Source organism: Cavia porcellus, unplaced genomic scaffold (assembly GCF_034190915.1).
Source record: "Cavia porcellus strain 051 isolate PalLab524CR breed Dunkin Hartley unplaced genomic scaffold, mCavPor4.1 scaffold_7, whole genome shotgun sequence".
NCBI lineage: Eukaryota > Metazoa > Chordata > Mammalia > Rodentia > Caviidae > Cavia > Cavia porcellus.
In genome coordinates, this window is record NW_026947490.1 from 46,015,921 (window position 1) to 46,039,728 (window position 23,808).

Here is a 23,808-nt window from a genome sequence, read left to right on the forward strand (position 1 = left end):
GTTGTGTAGATATTGCATTCCTGGCAACAACAGCAACAATAAGATGCGATTTAGAAGAGCTTGTTGAAGCTCTGTATATGGTTTTAGCAGTACTCAAGAACACGACACAATATTTCAACTATGATTTTCTTTTTAATCTTTGAGCCACTGCTTTTGAAATGGAAGTGTGACCAGAAGGCCTGATGAGCTCACCTTATTCAGGATGTCTTCTCCCTGTTCACACACAGTTTGCACTCGAGTCTTGTGTACAGCAAAGTCACTAGCCAAAGCTTCGTGCTTCTTTAGTAGGTTCTGCAAAAATGAGTCAGTAAAAATCAGAAAGTCCAAGGCTGAAAACTCTGTTTCTACCCACATTCAAGCTCACTGTGATGTTATTCATAAGGGTTAGATCAGCTAAATTGGCAGACCACACGAATGTCCACTTCTTCTAGAATTTTACTAACTTCATCTCCCAAAGCTCCCTCCTTATTAAAGAGGATAACCTTACTGGAAAGAAAAAAAAAAAGGTCAAAAGATTTAAAATATGGCTATATTTAAATTACTACGTGATCTTAAGTTTTTTTTTTCAACTTTGGAAGGACAATGCTGATCCAATGGATATAAAATATTTTAAAATATAGACATTTATGTGGTTCTACATAAATCCAACATGTATTATAGTAATATGTATCAAACACATCCTAAACTAATAAGGAAGAGGAGGTAAAATGGAGCAAGAGATAAGGGGAGGGTGGAGCTGGTTTTAAATATCACTCCACATCTTATTTGCTTTTGACTACTGTCAGGAAGCACGGTGTTTGCATCAGAAAGATTGGAAAGAGAATAATGAAGCATGAGGTGCAGAGCTTCTCCATCCTTTGCTGCATGTTCTGCACAGATTTCTACAGGTGCCCTCACTGCCATCCTTATCCACTGTTGACTTTAGGCCTCTCTCTTTTCATGCAGGTGTCTCACTAATGTTTCTCCCTTATAATTTAGAAACCCAGTCTAAAGAAAGAAACAGAATTTCTGTGACTAACACACCTTTTCAAAATCACTACTTGTAAATAAAAGAATTTGTGATACATGATGCTTGGGGCATTAAGATATGACAATTACTTCTTTTAAAGCAAGATAGACTACATTATATTTAATGTTCCATTATCTTTCATACAATATAAATGGAGATTAGAAAAGTAAACTACATTAAAAGAATGAATACATGAATTAACTGTGTTTTGGGGCAGATGGCCTACACTCAATAATTTTTTTTTAATATTTTCACCTTTATCTTCTGTTTCCAAATAATATAATATGTATTACTTGCAATATAATTTTGTATTATAAGTATTGAAATATATTACATAATAATTGCAAATACTGTGTAGTATATAGCATATATTAAGAAGTAAAAGAAGAGACATTAAACTGATGCTACAAAAATAAGATCGTAAGAAAAGTATCACAACATGTATATGGCAACAAAATAAATAAACTAGAAAAATGTACAAATTCCTATGAACATGCAACCTACAAAAAAATAAGTCAAGAAAAATGTCCAAATATTTCGATAAATTGTAGATAGAACTGGAAAAAAAATCCCTCTCAATAAAGAATCCCTCAGGATCAGATGGCTTCACCAATGAAATCAAACATATATTTAAGGATTAATACGAGTTCTCATGAAACTATTTCAAAGCATTTAAAGGAAGGAACACTGCTCTATTTCATTTACAGGATTGTATTAACAATACCAAAAAAGGGAAAATCAAGGCAAGTATCCTTGATAAATATAAATGCAAAAATCCTCAACAAAATACCAACAAACGGCTTCCAATATCTTACTAAAATAAAATATAACATGATAAAAGGAGATTCATTCCTAGGATACAAGGATAGTTCAACATATACAAATCAATAAATGTGATATACTGTATTAACAGAACAAAAGACAAAACAAGTCACACATTCAACTCAACTGCTAGAAAGAAAGTGAGAAACTTTAGCTCCCTTTTGTGATAAAATATTCCTAACAAATTAGAAAGCAGATAATACCCAGTATGATGCAGTACACTGTGTATTAAAAATGAATAATTAACATCACACTCAACCGTAAAAAATTGAAAGCTTTTCCTTTATGGTAAAAATAAGGTAAAAGTATGTACCCTTCTACTTCTATTCAACGTTGTACTGGAAACCTTAGCCAGAGCAATAAATAATCTAAATCATGAAGGAAGAAATGAAATTCTTCCTATTTTCAAGTGATGTGATATTTTCCTATGAAAAATAGAACTAGTACACCAATCAGGAAAGTTATAGACAAAAATCAATTCAAAGAAGTCAACTGCATTTCTATACTACTTGAAATATTTGAAGAGGAAATTAAGAAAAGTTATTTTTATAGTTGGATTTATAATACTTGAAAATAGGCTTTTCCAGGGAGGTTAAAACTTGTACACTAACAACCACATAGCATTGATGTAAGAAATTAAAGATACAAACAAACAGAAAGATGTCTTGCATTCATGGATTAGAAGAATCAATATTATTAAAACATCCATATGACAAAAGTTCTAGATTCAATACAATCATAAAAATTCTGATGACATTTTTAACGTCTTTAATTTCATAATTTTTTTTTAAATTTTAAAATAAAAAGAATGAAAACAATTATATAGAATTACAAAACAGAGTAATAGGAGACTGATAATAGTTATTATATTGTACAATGTTATCTTTGAAGTAGTTGCTCTGATCATGAATTATATTTAGGAAAATGATCAAAGTAAGCACAAACTTCTTTTTTGATGAACTAACAGAACTAGTAATACAATACATAGTATAGATTATACTACTAATACCTAATCTTCTTCTCACCTTCCACCTATCCCAGTTGTTCTTTCTTTTTGAGTAGTTTCTTCCCCTTTCACTTTCACAACAGCTTTTGGAAATTTTGGATCTCATTTACTCTTTCACCTTGTTATACTAGGGAGACAATATGCTGCTTACACTTGTGAATCTGATTAACTTCACTTATAAGTATGGTTTCAAGTTGCATCCATTTACCCGTCAAGTTTAACACTGTCAAGTTTATTCCTTATTATAGCTGAATAATATTTCCTTCCTTTTTATCACATCCTTTTTTATCCTTTCCACAGTTGATGGGCATTTGGGTTTTTTCCAAGAGTTAGCTACTACAAATTATGCTGCTGTAAACATGGGAGCATATATATCGCTATAGTATGTAGTTTCAATTCTTCTGGAAAAACACCCAGATGGGAAATATTGTATTAAATGGGACTTCCAATCCTATTTTTTTGGCCAAATCTTTACAGTGATTTCCACAGTGATGGTACCAGTAGACAGTTTCACTAACAGGGGAAGTGCTCCTTTTTCCCCACAACCAACCAGTATTTGTTACTGTTTGATTTGTTGATAATAACCATTCTCTGGGATGAGACAGAATCTTGGTGTGGAATTAATTTGCATTTCTCAAATGTTCAGTGACGTTGAACAGTTTTTCATATATTTATTGGCCATTTGTGTTTCTTCAACTGAGAAGTGCTTATTCATCTCAGATGTCCTGTTTTGGATTTGGTCTTTGAATTTGGGGGCCTAATGTTTTTTAATGCTTTATATACTTCATATAAAAGGGGCAACTGAATAAAAATTTTCCCACTCTCTGGGTTGTCTGTTCACTCTGTTGATGATTTCTTTTGATGTGCAATCTTTTTTAATAAGATGAGATTCCAGTTGTTGATTCTTTGATGTACTTCCTGTGCAGCTTGGATTTTGTTCATTAACTTTCTGCCAATTCCTATGCATTGAAGATTTCCATCGAGCTTGTCTTCCAGTAAATTTAGTGTTTCTGTTTTAATATTTAAATCTTCGATCCATTTTGACTTTAGTTTAGTTCATGATGATAGACATGGGTCTAGCTTTAGTATTCATCATGTGAAGAGTCAAATTTTTCCAGCACCATTTATTAATCTTTCTTCCAGTGAACATGTTTGGCCCTTTTGTCAAACATAAGGTGACTGAAAGTCTTTGTAGTTGTGTCTGTTCCATTGATTTGCAGGCCTATTTTTTTTTTTTTTTTTTGCCAGTGCCATGCTTTCTTTATACAGTAGCTTTGCAGTATAATTTCCATTGAGGGATTCTGATACTTCCTTCCTTGCCTTCATTGCCATGGTCTGTCTTTGTTTTTCTATGTCTCTTCTACTACCAAGTGAGTTGTAGGAATATTTTCTCTATATCTGTGAGGTTTGCTAATGATAATATAATAAGTATTGCTTTAAATCTGTATAACAGTGTCAGTTTCTCTTAACCAAGAACAAAAGATATCCTTCCATTTTCAGAAGTACTCTTCAATCTCCTTTTTTAGGATACAATAGTTTTCAATATATAGATCATTTATTCCCTTTGTTAGATTGATTCCTTAATATTACTTTATTTGATACTATTATGAAAGGTGTTACTTCCCTAATTTCTCTCTCAGTGAGTTTGTTGTTTGTGTATAGTAATATTATTAATTTTTGAGTGCTGACTTTGTATTCAGCTATACTGCTAAATTTACTTATCAATTCTAGTAATCTTCAGGGAGTTTTGGGGGTATTCTATGTAGCATATAATGTCATCTGCAAATAATGATAATTTAACTTCTCTTCCTATATTCATTCCTTTTATTTCGCTCTCTTGTCTAATTCTTCTGTATCACATTTCCAGAACTATACTGAAGAGGAATGGTGATAGTCCACATCCTTGTCTTGTTCTTGATTGGAGTGAAAGCTTTCAGTTTTTGTCCATTTTGTTATAAAATTGGCTGTTTGTCACAGATGGCTGATCGAGATAAAGAGCATCTCTTCTGATTTTCTGTGGAGTTTTTATAATGAATGACTTGGATTTCATTAAAAGCTTTTTCTACATTAGATGATCGTGTGATTTTCTTCGGCTTTGTTGATAATGTGTACTCGGTTTATTTTTTTGCATATGTTGAATCATCTCTTCTTCCTGGAATGAATCCCATTTGGTCATGGTGTATTGTTTTCTTAATGATTTGCTGAATTCTGTTTGCTAGTAACTTATTGGGAATTTTTTCATCAATGTTCATTCGGGAGACTGTCCTGTAGTTCTTTACTTGGTTGCGTCTTTCTGTGGTTTCAATATCAGAGTAATACTTGCCTCCAGAAACAAGTCAGGGAGAATTGCTTCCCTTAACAGATACAGAAAAATCAGTTTCAAAATCCAAATAGGGTGACTGAGGTGAGTCAAAATGGAAGCTGTACTGACAGGCTGGTCGGCTGGGCAGAGAACAGCCCCTCCCTGCACTGTGAGCTGCCAGCTAAGGCCAAAGAACTCTATCGTTTGATTGACTTTGCAAGCCTTAGCGGAGTGGCTATGTAGAAGCCAACAGCAGGCAATGTAGTAACTATTCTAGATTTCCTCCTGTCTTATCACTATTTTGATTCATTTTATTGCTTTGTTTTATTCCCTTTAAAATTACAGAGAAAAAAATGAAAAAGTTAGTGGGATCCAAAATGTTCAATCAATATTGTGAAGGTCAAAAAGAAGAAAAATGTCTAAAAAGGGAAGTCATTCTTCACTTCTTATTACCTTGTTTTGAAGTCCTGTATCATTTTCATTTTTTGGTTTGGTTCAGTTTAATTCTGCTTTGTTTTGTTAGACTGTATTATATCTGATGTTATAGGCAGTTGTTTTGAAGATAAAATGAGCCATTATGATAGCCATTGTTGATTTTCTATTATCTTGTCTTCAAATCCTGTATAATTTTCATTGTTTTATTTTGATTCACTTTACTTTGTTTCATTTTGTTTGCTTTTATCCTCTTTAAAATAGAATTTAAAAAAGTAAAATCTATATGGATCCAGAAAATACTATGAATAGCCAAATTGATCCTGATAATACTAAACAAAGCAGGAAGAATCCAATCTCATGATTTAAAAACATATTGAAAAGTTGCAGCAATAAAAACAATACAGGATAGCCATAAAGATATACCACCTATTGAGCAGAAGAAATAGCTCATAAGTAAAACCATGCATATACATTCAACTAATCTTTTGAAAGTGTTAAAAATAACTAATGAAAAAAGGACAATCTCTCTAACAAACAGCTCTTTGAAAATTAAATTTTCTCTTATAAGAGAATGAAGTTGGACTCTTGTTATGGTTTAAGAACTGGTGGTAACTTAATGCTAGCTGCATTACATCAGTATGGCATTGAGTGAAGATGCTCCACCTGAGGAAAGTTGCCAGGATAAATAGGTGGAGAAGGGAGGTGTTAGAGGGTTGAGGCGTTAAGGAGGTATTGTGGGTTCTCCTACGAGTTGCTGTCTGAGCTGTTCGTTCTCCTGGAGAAGCTTGGGTCCTCACATCGAGCATTGCTTCCTGGCTCCGGAGGGGAAGACATGTACTTCTTGGTATCCAGAATGAACTCGTCACCCTGATTTCTGCCATGTACCCGACTGTGCTTGTTGTCAGAGGATTTTTCCAAATAAGAGAAGTTGGTAATTTGAAACATATGCCATTTGCATATTAAGCTTTCATTCACAAATTTAAGTCTTTCCTTGTGTCATCAAATAAAAGTAAATTAATAGCCATAGGAGTTCATGGTAACTGCTCAGCTTTTCAGGCTCTTTTACACAGTTCGGAAATTCTTAAGAACATTTTTTTTTTTTGTAGTCACACTTTCAAAAGTTGTCAAAATCTGTATTAACTCAAGATCATACTACAAACTTGTTCATTTCTTTAATGGGAAATCCAATACTCTTTTAAAAGAGTGAGACACACTAAAATTATTCTTCTTCTACGAAAGTTATACTCTGGAAACAACTGCAATCAGTGTTTATATATAAGAGGCCTCTTTCTCAAATAAATATATTATTGGGATTGGAGCAAATTTAGAAAATCTATATCCTATAAAGACTCTAGTTCCTAAGAAAAGAATTAAACCATCCTGTCTTCGGTTTATGAGACATAGATCATGAATTAAGATTTAAGTTTTGCCTTGCTTTCTGATTGTTCCTATGACTTTGTGCAAGTCAGTTATATTGCCAGACTTTGGGTTTTTTACTTTAAATATTGGCAAAATTGTCCGTATTGCATTTGTCTCTTTTTCCTACCCAGGAGAGTTATAATTTTACAGGTAAATATATTAACTGCTTAGGAAAAGATTCAAATTAAAGAGAGAAAAATGGACCCCTCCTTGCTGTACTTCACCTGAGTAGCGGTCAATGTGTCTCCAGAATCCCCTCGGGCAGCCACAGCTTCCTTTTCCCTGATCCACACTTCCTCTTCCTCCGCATCCTCCATGAACTGCAGGTATTGCTGAGATTCTTCCAGTCGAAGGCCTCTTCAGGAGGGTGGTTAGACAGGCAAGGTTAAGAAGGTGCTTATACGCAGTGGGGCTATAGCAGGACGGTTCGGTCCAAACCAAGCCCCCAATCGTTCTCACAAGGCAGCCACAGATGAACTGGGTCAGAGAATAATCTGTTATGTGCCTACTGCTGGTCAGTGATACAGATCTCCTGTGAAGCAGTTGAGATTCCTATCTTAGGAATTCAATTTGGAGCATCACTTACTCACTAAGAAATTCAATTTGGAGTATCATTTACTCACTAAGATCTCAGAGTTGGAGATTATTTGCAGTGATGTCACATGGTGTCTACATAGAGCACTGCCTTCCTTATTATATGATAAAGGTAACACAAAGCTAAAGGCGTTTTTTTTTGTTTGTTTGTTTGTTTTTTTTTTTGTTTTTTTTTTGGTACTGGAAATTGAACTCATGACCTCAAGCTTGCCAGGCAGGCGCTTGTGCTACTGAGCTAAATCCCCAGCTCCTAAAGGTTCTTTTTTCTCCCCAGGAAGAATTATCTTCCTCCTTCCAACAGATGTGGGATTCTAGAGACAAATTATCTTATATGCCATATGGATGTGTGTTTCAAATTATCCTTGTGGCTGCAAGAAAGAACAGTATGCCTCCAACTGTTTCATTACAAAGAGGTGCGTGTAACATAAAAACTGGGGCAATGGCAAAAAACCATCAGTGGATGATAATCTGGTACGCAGGACAACACATGTAAGATATAATGGTGAAAGACAGCTGCAGTTAAATGCAGGAGAAAAGCATTTCAGAATAGAGGCTGTAATCATGTCTGCCTAAGAAAAATGGGAAGCGTCATGGAGGTTTAAGTTTTGAAGCAGGGATGTGTAAGATTCAGAGGCACTTGGGGAAGGCAGATAATGCTGAAGCAGTCTCAGAAGTATCCTCCCAACAGTGGACAATCCAAAACCCAGGAAGATAACGGGGCCTTTTATCCCCTACTCACCGAGCCTTAGCCAACTCTTTAAGCTTCTCCCAGTGTTCAACAAACCGATCCATTCGCTCCTGGATCTCCTCTTGTCCCACACTGACTTTGTCTTTCAAGTTTTCTGCCATATCCAGAACATTCTGAAGAACAAATGCCCTTTGTGTCTCATTACTCCACTCTCTCTCCCCATTCAACTACAGTGCCTGGCACAGTATCTAGTGTTCCCTACTCTTTAGATCATGTCCATGGAACTTTAGATCATGTCCAGGAAACTCTGAGAGGAGAAAGAAAACGGCAGCAAGATCTATCATGCTAAACTCTCCCAGGTATGTTGGCAAATATCTCTGCACCTATATACTAGGTTATCCTTCATGATCTACTTTATAAATTACTCATGATCACATTGGGACTGCTGGTGGATCAGACTGAGACACACTTTCACCCCACAAGGCTAATACAGCTTTCTCAGTTATCCCATCCCACATTCCAATCATTACTGACTGTCCAGTCATATTAGAAGTGCTCCTTCCAGGGATAGCATGGTTTCCTGTCTAGAACCTCCTATTTAGAGCATAAAAAACAAAATATGATCAATGAACACGTGAGGTTGTGGGTAGTTCAGTCTACTTGACATGCTACTTTTCCCAATTTGTGGCGTCATCTATTTAACTAAAATACAAGGAATTTCTACTGGGTTATTTATATCTCCTCAAATCCGATATTTTATTTCTACCTGAACAGCAGGTTCATGTGCCACCAGCTCCCCCTCTAGGCGTTTGTGCTTCCTTGTTAAGTTCCGAACATTCTGGAGATCCTTGCCATAATCCTGGGAGCTCACTCTTAACAACTTCTCCCTGGAACCAAGAGGAAAAAAAAAGAGGAGACTTGGAGTCTAGACATTCGAGATCATTAGAAAGCAGCAATATTCTAAGGATATATATATATATATATATATATATATATATATATATATATGGAGAGATAGTAAGTTCTGGAACACTGTTGGCAAAACTAGAAATATAAATAGTGGCATAAACTTTCAGAAAAAAGTTCTATATTCTGCTAGTATAAGTGAAAATAACAAGCTTTTATCTACCACTGTGAAACTGTAACCATGTTCCCATTAATCCGTATAACCTATATATCTTATCTTCTTTGCTCAAGAACACAGAAATACACAGGAATTTCAAGGAATGTGAAAATTAAATGACTTCATGGCTTTTATTATTTTGTCTATTAAAATCAATAATGTCCAGCTAGAACAGATTGGAATTACTGTCATTGGAGTCATGGCAGCTTGGATGGCTCCAAGTATACAATGTTTGAATAGGGCTGAGGATTTAGCTCAGCAGCTCAGCACATGCCTGGCAAGTGCAATATCCTCAGTTCGATTTCCAGAGCAAAAAAAGAAAAAATAATAAAAATATTTGAATATTACTAAGAAGACAAAAACCAAAGAGACAATGTTTTGCTATTTTATGACTTCTGGGGACCTGAAAATGTCCTGAGTATTGCTATCTCAACTATGATTCCCTCTAACCTCCCTCATTGCTCGTAAAAATCAGTTTATTCGTAGAAGAGAAATGTGACGAGTCAGGTTAAATGAGAAGTGGGAAAACATTTTGATGTGCTAAAATTTTCCCATATTTTTGCAACAAAATAGGATTTACATAAAAACATGAGTGACACTGTAAAACATTTTCTATCTGGTGTCCACATCAGTGTCATATCAGATACACTGGAGATGGCAATAATGACAATATTCCTGACATCTGGGTAAGCTATGAGTGCCGAGCTGTCTCTGTATCACACATTCCATGAATAATGTAGGCCAGACATCTACAGCTTCTCTCCGGCAGGAGTGTGAATTGCTCCCTAGTCCATACACACTTGTCTTCCTCTTTACATCCAGTGAGGAAATTTGAAAACAAAACATTTTTTTCTTTAGACCGAGCCAAGTATAATTTAAAAGTTATATGAACTTCAAGAGATGACATTTCATTTTAGCATATATTGAAACACACCTGATTTATTTTATCTAATCTCTTGGATTATCCATTTATTGTAAGTGGGTGATACATACTCTATCCACGACTCCTCATCATCTAGGTCCCGGAAAAACTGAAACAAAGCGTAGTCCACTTTCAGTTTCTCATGGTGTGCAGCTGCCAACTCTTGGACATCCAGGAAGCGCTCATTGACATTCTTTTTTTCCTCTTCTATCTTGTCAATGTTGAAAGTTCCACTGGAGACCAGATCTTGAGCCAAATTATTCAGGGCCTCAAGTTCATCCTAGAAAGATACAGCATTCTTAGTGTATCATATACTATAAGTAATACACAAACACAAGACTTTAATCACTACTGGTTTATGTTCAAAACTCAGGCCAGGTAGATTGTTTCTGAAGATACTGAATGTGAAGATATATAGTGTTATGTGTTTATGCAGTATAATGTGTTCAGACTGGGTTAAAAATAGTAAGCAAGTTAGAGAGCATGAATACACTATTCAAACCATACATTAGTCTTATGTTTTTACCTGTATTTTCTTGATGAGCAATCAAGTTCCCAAAAAAGACAGCCTTGCTTCATGGTACTGAATTTTATAGTCACTGAATGATCAAAGTATTCAACAAGAACTATTCTATTCATACAATTTCTAGGCTGACCACTAAAAACACCCAGCCTCTTCTATGCCTATTTGCATTCAAAGCAGCCCTCCCACCTCAGTTATGTAACAGGAAGTAGCACCAAGTCATGAGGCCTTATACCTAGAAACCTTTGACTTCTTACCCTTTTGCATGTAACTGTAATAGCAAATAAAAATAGACTCTATACAAGTATGCAGTATGAATTTAACACCCAATGATATTTTTGTCATTGATCCCAAGATAAACTTTTGGTAGACATTTGGTTTCAACTGGCCCTTCAGAGATTTTCCAGAATGCATATTTACGTATTACACATATCCCAAGATAAATTTATTTTTTCCTCTAATTTTTTAAAATTAAACTTCTATTTTCTTCAAGATGCCATATCAAATATAAGCTTTGGAAAATAGTAAGTTCATAAAAGAGTAAACTTATATACATGTATCAGTAAAAAGATAAACAAGATAGCTTTCAGGGTGAACTCACCTTTCGAGTCAACATTTCTTTTTCCAGCAGCTGGTGCTTCCTGAGAAGATTTTCTGCTGAAGCCAAATCCTTGGCCTGATCTTTCATGGCCAGCAATGTCTCTGCCTGGAGATAGAGAAAGGCAATAAAATTGATAGACGAGACAATATACAGGGAGAATTACATTCAACAGCTATGACCCCAGTGATTCTCCATGACAGGTCAAGGAAATCACTCATGGATAAATTCATTTATTTTATAAGTATCTCTAAAATCCTGTGCTCCCGCCATTTCTTGGTAAACTTACCTCTGAGAGCCAGAATTGGAAGTCCTGGATGGCTGAGGTGAACCTCTGCTGGCGACTCGCTTCTTCAAGCTTCTTCCCTTTATCATCTGTTGTCTCCCGGAGAAATTTCCAGTCTTTCTCTAGGTGATCCAACTGATTCTAATTTTAAAGAAATTAGTCTCATTATGATCTTTGGGATCCTAAAATCTGTGGATAACTTAAGAAGATAATGTAAGAAATTTCTGCATATAGAAATTATGCAACCTTTCTGATATGAGGTGTGATCACAAATATGACATATATATATATATATATATATATATATATATTAAAATAATTATTGTGGTAAAAGGCACATTGCCATTACTCTTCCTCAAAATATTCTCCTTCACTTCAAATACACTTAACCCATCCTTCTAGTCAGTTTCCAAAGCAGTTCTGGAAGCCCTCTTTCATAAAGATTTTAAATTGTACAATTATATTTTAATGTTGTAAATTCATTCGAATCATTTACCTTTTAGGGTAATTTTTACTTTGGGGAAGAGACAGAAGTCCCATGGCCTAATGAATAAGGTGGATGAGGATACATTGTAATATTTTTACAAGCCACTTTTATATTGGATGGTACTCTGCAGAAGCATTCACTATGTATTTTTTAAATCACAGCTTATAAAGATACTTAACAATGAGTACTCCCAGAGCTGCTTCAGAAAGTAGCAAGTATGATAGGCAATGCGTCATTTACTGTAGCGAGCACTTAAATTGAAATATTTATCATATTTTACATTTGGAATCAGTTACATTTAATCTAGGAAGATACACAAATTTTGGATTAAAGGGAAATTTCAAAAAATTTCTGAGTGAATTACAAATTCTGTAACAAAGAACTAGGTGTGGTGGCACATGCTTGTAATCCCAGCACCCAGGAGGCTAAGACTGGTGTATTGTTGCAAGTTCGAGACCAGTGTGGGCTACAAAGTGAATTTAAGGCCAGCCTGAACTGCATAGTGAGACTCTGTCTCAAAAAGACAAAAAAAAAAAAATTTCTGGTATATAAATGCCAAAAGATTCCTAACAGAAGTAAAACAAGCAGGAGAAGCCTTGGAAATGAAGGTGACAGCTTGGGTGAAGCTCCAGAACCTCATTACCAGGGCTGTTATGTGATCTGAGCACCTTTGCTTTCTTTCTCCTTTATGAAACAACTATGGAGAAGGCTATGGACCACAGAGCATTGCTATGTTGCCTTATGACCCGTAAAGGATTTCACTTCATGCACCTTAAAATATAAACTCATTCTGAGCAGAACCTTTACCTGTACGGTCTCTTCATTGCCATCGCATGCCTTTCGCTCAATGAGGGACTTGCCAAGTTTCACAGCTTCTTCTACTTCTTCGGCTCGACCATAGACTTCATTTTCAAAGGCCTGGTGTTTCCTATATTTCCTCTGAAAGCCAAACAAAAACTACGTTACCTTTCAGTTTAGGAAAGCAAGATAAGCTTAATAATATTTCAAAGGCAGGATTAATTGTATTATCATAATCAAGATATTTATGCCTTCTGTAGGACCTGCTTGCTTCCACACTAGATTCAGAGGTCCTGAAGGTAGACACAATGACCTTAATAATAATGGTCTGGTTATATAGGAGGAGAGCATTCAACCAATACACTGGAAACAGTAAAAATTTCCAAGATTTCTATTTTGAACCTGCCTGTATGTTGCTGGGGTCTTTGTAGGATTCATCACAGGCTACGGGCACCTTCTCTTCAATCCATTCTTTCAGTTCCTCAAGATCACGATAGAATTGTCTTAGGTCAGCCAGATCCTCAAGCTTTGCTGACTCAGCGTTCAGCTGTTCTTTAAGAGCATTCCATCTGTAAGAGGGAGTCAAATCAGTATCTGTCTTCCACATTGCCTGTTGCTCTAGTAAACATACAGTTTTGTATTTCTATTTTCCAACCCACCCCATTGCTTCCATATAGTCTGTTTTCAGATATAAAGTACAAATAATTTCTAAAGCACCATGTGTGTATTTTACTCTATAACTCTAGATCAGAAAGTTTCCTAAAATTTCAAGGTAAAGAATCTATAAAAGATAAGAACTCATAGGGTCACCCACATCATACCAGCAAAGAGCCCATGTTTTCACATTTTCCTCTAACAGCAAGCCTGACCTGTCTAGCACTTTTTGGAGACGGGCGTCAATCTCTCGCTTGGCATAGTGGCCATCAGCTATAAGCTGATCAGCAAACTGCTTTAGGTTGGTGATCTTTTCTTCCTGGAGAAATTAAAACAAAACTCTCAAATGAATGGAAATTAGTCCATTGGTACAATTCCAAACACCTTCCTAAAGAAGAACAGAGATACTCTTTGAGGTTTGAGGGGAAGATCAAGGAACAAAGATTAAGTGTCTAGCAGGGAAGTGAATTTAATTCAATTTAATGTGAATGGAAACACTTAACAATTATACTGAGATGAGCTACTTGCCTGGTACTGAGCTTCCTAAAGAAGAGTTTCTTCTCATACTTATTGTAGAAGGTGAATCCAGCATTGAGTAAGCTATTATAATACACTGTATATAAAATAACTTTAATCCTAAAATTTGGACTTTAGAATGCTAGATTTAAGAAAGTCCTATTGCCACGTATGATTTAGATAAACCAGTGTCAACTGTCAATCTACTTTTCCTGCTTCAAATATGTCTATAAGAAGCAAGTGTGAATCATAATACTAATAAGTTACAAAGTCAGAAAAATGTATAAGATTTCTGTTATTATTACTAATAGCTACTTGTATTAATTATTACCTGGCTAGAGATTGCTGTTCTCAAGTCATCACGTTTCTTCTTCAAGGCCTCTAAACTGTTCAAGGAATCCTTGTCATCTGACCTCAGGGAATTCTCACGTGCCACCATCCAGCTCTCCACCTGCTCACAGTCCCCTTGGAAAAACTGGCAGATAAAATCAAAGGTAGACGATATATTTCTTCCAGGTGGACAGAGACAATAGTCCTACCCTTTCACAACACACTACAAAGGATCCTGCAAAGGGTGCTTATATCCTTCCAAGAAACATTCCTGCAATGAATCTTAGATATACTGAAACATTTTTTTCCTGAACACATATTTTATATTTTATATAAATTATACTCAATTTTAGAATCCTATTTTCCATAGCCTACAACTTTTAGATGTCTTGGCCTCTTTTTTCTCATTGCTAAGACAAAATAACTGATGTCCAAACTTAGGGAAAGAAAGATTTATTTAGCTTACAGATTTGGAAAGTTTCAGTCCATATTCATTTGGATCCAAAGGGCAACCATTCATGGTGGCCACAAGGAACAAGAGCAAACAGGGCAAGGGGAAAAAGCATGTCTCCTTCCCTCTCTTACATTTTATACAGGTCATCAAACCCTCAGCAGGTACAGAACTCACATCACCAATCCCAGCCCTAGACAATGAATCAATCACAAATGGAAGACTCTGCTTTCCTACAAAGCCCCACAGACCCCAACACCAATGACTGCATGAGGCTTTCGGGGACATCTAAACAAACCACAGTAAATGTGGACTGGGAATTTTCTTAAGCTTATGGTAAGCATTATCCATAAGGAACATAGTGACATTCCCACACTCTTTCTTCAAAAGCTGAAACCATTCCTTTCCTTCTTAGCCTGAAAGCATTTAAACATTTGTTGTACTAACAACCATTTCCTGTATTAGAAATATTTTTATTCCATGTCTAATTTCACAGCTACCATGCACAAGGCCCTAAATTCAATCCCAAGTACCATTTTAAAAAAGTAAATGATAAGTTATTATTTTATTAATCTTTTTTTGGTGTCAGGACCTGTACACAGTAGGTTCCCAAAGAAAATCAATCAGTCTCATAGTCATTCAATAAAAATTAACAATCCCCATGACCAGGACTAACCACCATCAAATTCGCCTCTTCTAAAAGTGAAAAGCATAGCAGTAGTCAGTTTAGAAGTTAAGATACATGCCAAATAATCAAGAGACATCCCTTTGTTTACAACACAGAAATTCTAGTACACTAAGCACCTGCAATAACTATATAAAAGTTCATACAAAGAAGAGACTGAGGCTAAGTTTGCTTAATTATTGGAATTTTTCTGTACCTGTAACTGTAGGCATTGGTCTAGAATCCTTTTGCGGTCTTCCCAAGCCTTCTCTAAATTATCTCTGCTTTGTTGGACAGCTTGAAGAGTTTTCTCAACTTCAAGGCTTTTCCTGTGCCCACTGTCAATAAGTTCTCTGCCAAACTCCTCTAAAGCCCAGAAGGAGGGTGCCTCTGCCTCCATTTCACTATGAAGTTCCTGTGAAGTAATATAGAAAGAGATGAGTGAGGAAAATTCTACTGAAAATGTTTAACGAAGGGATCAGTGGCTGTGGAGTTTGTAGCCATACATACCTGGTGTCGCTCCAGCAAGATTTCAGCACCAGTTAAGTCACTGGCCAGCTCCTGTGATAACACCATACTATGGATGTGCTCCATCCAGTCTTCCAGGTTGCTAGAGAAACACACATACTGGAGTTGGTAAGAAGATCTGGCAACTAGCGAGAGGGCTTCCTATAGATTTCCCCACCACAAAATATTTTCAATATAAAATTTTCTATCTAGTTTTATATAGTTTACATGTTATATTATATTTGTTGTTTTTACTGCATTACTTAATAATAGTTATCCCTTGCATTTGAAAATCTCTTCATATATGTTAACTTGCTTAATTTCTAAGGTAATTATATTGAGAATTCTGTAAGTACTTTGACTTCAATTTTTTAGATGAAGATGCTATCTCAGAGAAAGGGAGTAATATACATATAGCAATAATGATATATATATATCATTATTGCTATAGTCCTGTTCCTTTAAGTGGTCTTGGAAATTTAAAGATATATCTTATTATGGATTCTCAGGGAAGGTATATCTTTCTTTTTACTTTTATCCTCAGCACAGTCCACTACAACATTCTTTGCCTAAACAGAAACACACACACACACACACACACACACACACACACACACACACACACTACACATACTATTTGTTAAATCAGATTATGCTTCTTCATCTTTCCTTAGTAGTCAAGAAGTTAAACAAGACAAAACTAAGATCTATTCTTCCTTCCAGAGGACAGATGTTAACCATTTGTTAATTTAAAACTTATATATGATGATAAAATTAAGCACTGCATAACAATATACCTAATCTTGTTTTCTATCAAGAAATCCTAAGCTCTGGGGAAGTGATGTCTCTTTTATATACTAATTAGTTTGGTGTATTCAAGCAAGTCACATTGGGTGCCTACTAAATATAAAGCTCGTACAGAACATAGACACTAGTGGCTGTTTAAAATTTCAAAGCAAAAGCATCATAAGATAAGGTGATAGTATTCCTCAAGGTTGGGAATATTTCTGTAGTTCTATAACATTGAGAAATAAGATTTCATAAGGAGAAGGAGTCATCCTACTGGAGAATTCTGGAGTTACTGAACTGCTGGAAGAACTGTGAACAAATAAAATAATTTTGTTTATTTATTAAATTACTATTGCTTAGACATGTAATTCTAGGTGGTTCTCCAAGCAGACTGATAAGAAGGGAAGTCCAGAAAATGTGTATTTGAAAGGCAAGTCTCTGGGTTTAATATCTAGATTGGTAATAGCATGACACTGAAAATTCTGCAGGACTTGATATCAACATTTTAAACTTATTTCTTGCTGTTATTTCTACCACCCTTTATATAGAAATTCAAGCTCTAGTTCTCTCATTTCATGAACATTCTCTACTTTTCTTATCCCTGTGTTTTTGCACAGTTGCATTGCATCAGGTGTTTTAGCATCTGAACAAAAAGTATAATTTGTTCCTCTCTCCCTGGATTCCCACTATTGTTGATGTGTGTTTTTCATGTTTCTCCATCATTATCTGTATCCTTTTCTGACTCTCAGCAGAAAGAAATCCCTATGCCCAATAAATTCTGACACAGTTTCTTACATATAACATGCACTTTACAGCTTACTTAATTGGACTATGCAGCCTCATATTCCTTAAACTGTCAAGATTTTATGACTTTAAGTGTTGAACCTGACATCTACTAGTCTTACCAGAGGTAAGGCATTAACATACCAAACCCAGCAGTGAACAGCCTCTGAACCCAAAATGTTCCTAGCAGCTCTACTCCTGCCATCTGCCTGGCAGGAATCTCCGTTTCGAGCTTTACCTGGTCTTGCTGAGAAACAGGTAGAATTTATGGGCCTCATTCAGGCTCTCTTTGCGATCCTTTGTAAGCTCTTGAAGCTCATCCCAGGCCTTGTTCAGCTCTGTTCGCTGTCTCTGCAGGTCCTCAGTGGCATCTGGGTGGGACTCACTGAGCCGCTCTGATGTCTCCTCCAACAAGGTAACCTGTTAAGGGACAAGACATCTGATAGGTAGTCCCAGCACCTAAATCTCAGCAAACAAAAAGTCCACAGTCCTGGGAGTCATCTCTCCAAAGAGACACCAGTAATGTTTAATCATGCCTTCTTAATACTTCATAAAATGCTAGCAGTCTTTATTTCACATGGTAATGCTCAAGTATTCAAGGCTGAGTCAATTATTCTTTTAAGAAAAAGGAGCTGTGCTTGAAGAATGGTTAAGTAACTATGCTTGTTACTGGCAACTTCAGTTAGAAAACCCAGGCATCCTGGTTTTTCATGTGAAGTTCTTCATTTGTCTTTCACATGTAGACAAATTTTGTTCTTCTTTTTTGTTCTGCGTGACAATGTCAAATTGTATCTTCTGAGGTGTCTAGAAGGCTCCAAACTTTATTTTGGGGTTTGTTATTATCAAACTGATTTAGTTTCTGTCAGGAAACATCCATATGCTGTTTGGGCACAGGCTGGACTGTTCGGGATATGGGTAGTTCCTTTTTCTCCTAAACACTGAACTCTAACCACCTGCCCAAGTCTGACAGCTTGATTGTCATTAAACTGACAAAAGGACACAGTTTTCTCACTCAGAAGTCCAAGAGTTTAGTGGTCATGGGAGTTATACCCTTTTAGTGGTCTTGCTTCAGGGTTACAGATAAGAAAAAAATATGGTACAATATAAAGTAATACATAAAAATGAGGAGACTGGCAAAGAGAAGAGGTGCTGGTGTGGTATAACAGTGAAGAGGAAGGTACTAATGCAGCTTGGAAATACATGTCTCACCTTCTCCCCAAGGGGGATGAGGTCTCTCTCAAAGACCTCATGCTGGCGAAGAAGGGCCTGGACACTGAGCAGGTCTGAACCAGGGTCAGCAACCTTGAGGGCCTGGCATTTCTTCTCAATCTGCTCTTTTGTGTCATCTGCTTCTCTGATGAGAGAATACAAAGCTTAGTGGTAGTGATGTGTATCAGAGGCAGACCAGCTGGGCTCACAAGGAACTCACTGCCACTTCCACCTCTATACCACTCTCACTATCTTTTATTACTCTGAGACACCTTTAATCTTTAAAATTTACCATGTCCATTATACATTTCAGAATACTGGAGCTCAAAGAAGGTAAATATTTCTCTAGGTGATTCCTCTTCCAAAGAGTAGAAAGAAACTTTAATCCAAGTGACCCAACATCAGTGTTACATGTTTAAGCATCGCCTTATGGAACTTTCTATTTTCAGCTTGTTCAAGTACTGCAACTCATCTATTTTCCTCCCTACATCTTTAAAATTTAAGCAAGGAAACTTTTAAGTTTCCGTTTTTATATTTTTGCTTGTTTACTTATTTGCATGCATATTTCTGTTTCTTAGTGTAGGCATCAGTTTTTGAATGATATCTAGAAAGATATAAAATGAACAGCCAGACTCTCTGTGATATGTGTTACTTTTTATTGACTGGTTTTAGTTCAGAAATATAATGAATTACAATTCCTATTTATAATTCAAGCTTGATTCACTTAATTACATCCATTGCTTGAGCCAGGCATTAGAATGCTGAAGTTTGTTGTCAGTGTGTGTACAATGTGCAAGTGAGGGGTTGTTGCTGAAAAAGTTGATCTTCATGAGCATAATTGTCACTGAGTTCAGAAGAAGGGTTAAACTTAGAGTTGTGGTTCTGCCATAGTAGCTAGACTTGTGAATTCTGTGTGTGAGTACTAGACTAGCACCAATTTTTGCCCTTGAATCCTTACCTGTGGAACACCTGGACAGCATGGGCGCTGCTGAGCAGTTGCTGCTGTTCATCTGCAAGCCTCTGCAAGGAATTCCAGCGGGTATTCAACTCCTGAAAGAAACAGATGCATTTTAGACAGAAAGCCAGATTGGATGGCCCAATTGTACCTATGACTATCTGGAATTTAAATGATTTCTTTCGTGTCATTTTCTTGAGACATTGGTTAACCTTTCTTTCTTGGACAGCCTGATCTGGGACAACTTTTATGCAAAAAGAGGTTTATTTTCTTCCTTAAATGATGTTCCAGAGTAGAATCAAATCATTTGCCTTGGGGCAATAAACAGCATTTACCATATCAGCTTTATTAATTTAACAGAAAGACCATTACTCTGAAAATGTTAAGAAGTATTTCTTTCCAAGTTACGAGCTGGCACATTCCTCTAGGGAAAGCACAGTAACTTTCCACATTCTGAATTGAATGGAAGTAGTGCTCTCTTACAGCCTGACTTGCTATAGGGAGTAAGTACATTGTTTTCATGCGTATTCCTCCCCTTTCCTGTCCAGGGACAATCACCAAAGAAAGACAAAGGAACTCTTCCTCATTTACTTATGAAAATTGACAAGAGGACTTTTCTTTTCATTAAAGTCTATTTTATAAAATAGCATCATAGCTCCAGATAAAAGTAAAGTGAAGGATTCCCTCTCTCCAATTCTTGTTATTTCTTATTTTTAGTTCTCCTCATTATGCTTATTAGAACCTATCTCTTTTAGCATCTAGATTAAGCTCTTCCTGCTGTCATAATTGTTTGATTGGCATTTCTTCACTTCTTTATTTTTCCGCATTTCAAGCATTTGAGCACTGGATAGTGTGGTGGTGATAAGGACACGAGTACATGTTGTAATGAAAATATTTCAGGTCATTTCAAGTTTATGGGTTCTAAATTTATAAACCAAGTGCTTTGGAGGAAGGCCTTCCCCCTCACAAAAATACCTATGTGAGAACATAGAGTATGCTCCATAAATGTTAATAAATAATCCTGCTTCTCATTTAGACAATAAAGTAGAATTAATTTAAATCTGAATTATGTTTATTTAGGCAATAAAAATCGCTCTACTATTTGGACTACTGTTCTTGACCATTTCTATAGTCAGCTTCAAACTGCCGTTACCTTATGCATATCCCAATGAATATGAGCATACAAAACTGAGTGTATCAAAGCAAAAGAAGGACTCCGAAGTTCCCCTGGTATTGAGAAGACATGTAGGACCCTTCATTACCTGCCGAATGTGAGCACCTTCTGGTGTCAGAAGTTTTTCAAACAGCAGCTCATCAGCTACCTTGTTGATTTCATTTAGCCGAGGCTTATTGGTCTTCAAATCCTGGATAAAAAACATCATTCAAAGTACAATAAATCCTGTTCTCAAAAATCTTCCGTATTTATCTGTCATCTTAGTTTGCATTTAACTAATTATTATTAAAACATATTGCTAGCCTCACTTGCAGTATGCAAGCAGTTTTCTTATTTGCCAATGGAAAAGTACATTTAACCACAATACTTAGTGGCCACCTAAAATCTTCCAAGAAAACTGTTATATATCTGGAGTATGTAGCATGTTCATCTTCTTGGGTTTCTTAAAATCTTGCCCTGAATTAATTTATACTATCAGAGGGGTCTATGCCTGAGCTGATCATTTTAACTCACTACAAAGTTCACTGACTGATTATAACTTGTCTACATTACCAGATGTTGGAAGAAAAGTCCCTCTGTCTCTGAAGAGTAAGAGAGATGGAACTCCTTAAATCAAGAGATTATATATAAAAGAGAGTGAGATTGTATATGTAAATATAATTTTAAGTATAATATTTGTATATATAACGTTGCATGTAACTATATATAATTTTATACATTATATATATATATATATATATATATATATAATTCCATATAGAGAATGTAATAAAATAAAGAAAGAAAGAAATTTACCCTGTGCTAATTAAGATAATGGCATAGTTGTCAAAGAAGAAAGGATGATGAAAGTTTTTATATAGAAAAAACAGATGGTAAAGTGGTATTGTTTCCACCACAACCTCTATTTCTAAATTCTGAAATACAATCCCAGAACTTTCCATGCCAACCTGGACATTAGGTACAGGGCATCTTACAGGTCAAGCTTTGGGGCATCTGGGTAGACTAGGATTTTGGAGCAACAGGGACTGCAGGCAGACAAGTTAGGGTCCTAATTTCCTCTGCATTTGTTTTCCAGGTATTGACAGCCACAGTCCCCAGAGAAAGATCTTGGCTGTGAAGCTGTCAGTAGTTTTTTGGAAAGATAATTAATGACTAAAAGCTAAACTGTAAATATCACACTGGAGGAGACATGCTATAAAAGAAGACAATGACAACACTCAAAATATTTTGTAGAAAAGTTTTCCCTTTCTCACCCTGTGAAACTCATCGCATTTTTTCTGCAGCTCCCAGACATCATCTAGTTGAATGCCTGTGTTTTCTGCCTTTTTCTCTTGGATCCACTCCAGCATATCTCCTGCCTCATAAGCTAGCCGAAACTCATTGTAACGTTGCAGTAGTCGACGTCTGCGCTCTTCTGCTCGATCAAGGAGGGAGCGGTACCTGGGCAGAAATAGGAAGCATAGGTTAGAAAATAGAGAAAATACAGAGCATGGGTAAGGTAAAAGAAGTGGAGGGAGACAAAAAGGAAAGGAAGAAAAATGTTTAAAAGAAATGTAAAGGAGAGGGAGAAATGAATTGTAAGTAAAAGCTCATTAGGAGCAGAAAGGCATAGTAGTACATTTAAAAATAATAAAAATTTCAATGCTTTAACAATATGGCTGGAACCACGTTTGTCCATTGAGTAAAGTTTTTCTGTAATCTGACAGTGAAGGAAGTTCTTAGGGATGGCAGAAGATGTTCTGATACCCTTGAAAGAAGGCAGGGCAGGGGAATCAGAAAGATAGTATCTCAAGAAACTAGCTTCATGGCTATGCAGTTCCCTTTCTTCACATCAAACTTTAATGTTTGAAAATCCTAAGTTTGCTTCCACTCCTTAAAATCTGTGAATTTTCAGCCCTAATTGACAGGGACAGAGTCATGAATAGGAACCCTCAATCAATAGGAAATATTTGGTGGAATACAGTCCAGTTCTCAGCCCCTAGAGCTTACAGGTGTTCAATCTGCTCCTGGCGCTGGGCAATGTGGCCGGGCTCTTCTCGTCGCCTCTGTGGGAGCATCGGGAGCTCATCGGGGGCCAGTTTCCTTACATGGTTCGATGGGATAAAGCCCTGGTGATCATCAGCTTCAACCTTCCACCAGTCCTGAAATGAAAGCAGGTTCCCTAATTTCTGGAAAATTCACAAGCAGGAAGATTTTTTTTTTCCTTTTTTTTTTTTAAACTAATCTAAATCCCTAGGCACAGACACACTAGTCGCCACAAAAGTTAACCATTGCTTACAGAGTCAGTGAATCCCACATAAAGCTTGAGTTGTGGGGATTGTAGAGGCAAGACCTTGAAATCGACTAGTTTGATGTCAGATATGTAAATATAGAGGAGGGATTTTAAACCTCAAAGACAGTTATCCTAAAGATACCCTTTGCTTACCTACAACTCAACTGGGTTTCTTGCAGGTAGGACATCCGTGCATGGCAATACTGGACAATTTTCCCTCCATACCTTACTTGAAGAGATGCTAAACACTTAACTGCTCTGAAATTCATTACTGTAAATACTTTTTTTTGGAGTGCTATTTGGGTAAGCATTTTACAGTTAATTTCTTTAAGGGATTGTGAGATAAAGCAAGAGGACTGGACAAAAAGAAAGAGGAGTATCACACAACAGATTTGGTAAAGTGACAATGTGCTTCTCTAAAGCAATCAGTTACCTTCAGAGAAACTGTATCCCAAATTCTTTACTTCCTAAGAAATCTGTAGAGACTAAGTT

General features: G+C 36.2%; 1 protein-coding gene across 1 annotated transcript in view; it reads right to left on the reverse strand.

Annotated features, from left to right (window-relative positions):
* Positions 1-23,808, reverse strand: part of Spta1 (spectrin alpha, erythrocytic 1) — a 72,610-nt gene that overhangs the window by 16,835 nt on the left and 31,967 nt on the right. Inside the window, exons 23-41 of the mRNA XM_063253474.1 lie at positions 23,034-23,185; positions 22,298-22,484; positions 21,133-21,234; positions 19,874-19,965; positions 18,916-19,060; positions 17,945-18,126; positions 16,138-16,237; positions 15,845-16,042; positions 14,514-14,657; positions 13,882-13,985; positions 13,419-13,581; positions 13,022-13,153; positions 11,731-11,868; positions 11,445-11,549; positions 10,392-10,600; positions 9,042-9,162; positions 8,327-8,448; positions 7,218-7,350; positions 193-291 (exon numbers count right to left, since the gene is read on the reverse strand). Coding sequence (XP_063109544.1) covers positions 193-291; positions 7,218-7,350; positions 8,327-8,448; positions 9,042-9,162; positions 10,392-10,600; positions 11,445-11,549; positions 11,731-11,868; positions 13,022-13,153; positions 13,419-13,581; positions 13,882-13,985; positions 14,514-14,657; positions 15,845-16,042; positions 16,138-16,237; positions 17,945-18,126; positions 18,916-19,060; positions 19,874-19,965; positions 21,133-21,234; positions 22,298-22,484; positions 23,034-23,185 — 2,628 coding nt within the window. The remainder of the gene's footprint in view (positions 1-192; positions 292-7,217; positions 7,351-8,326; positions 8,449-9,041; positions 9,163-10,391; positions 10,601-11,444; positions 11,550-11,730; positions 11,869-13,021; positions 13,154-13,418; positions 13,582-13,881; positions 13,986-14,513; positions 14,658-15,844; positions 16,043-16,137; positions 16,238-17,944; positions 18,127-18,915; positions 19,061-19,873; positions 19,966-21,132; positions 21,235-22,297; positions 22,485-23,033; positions 23,186-23,808) is intronic.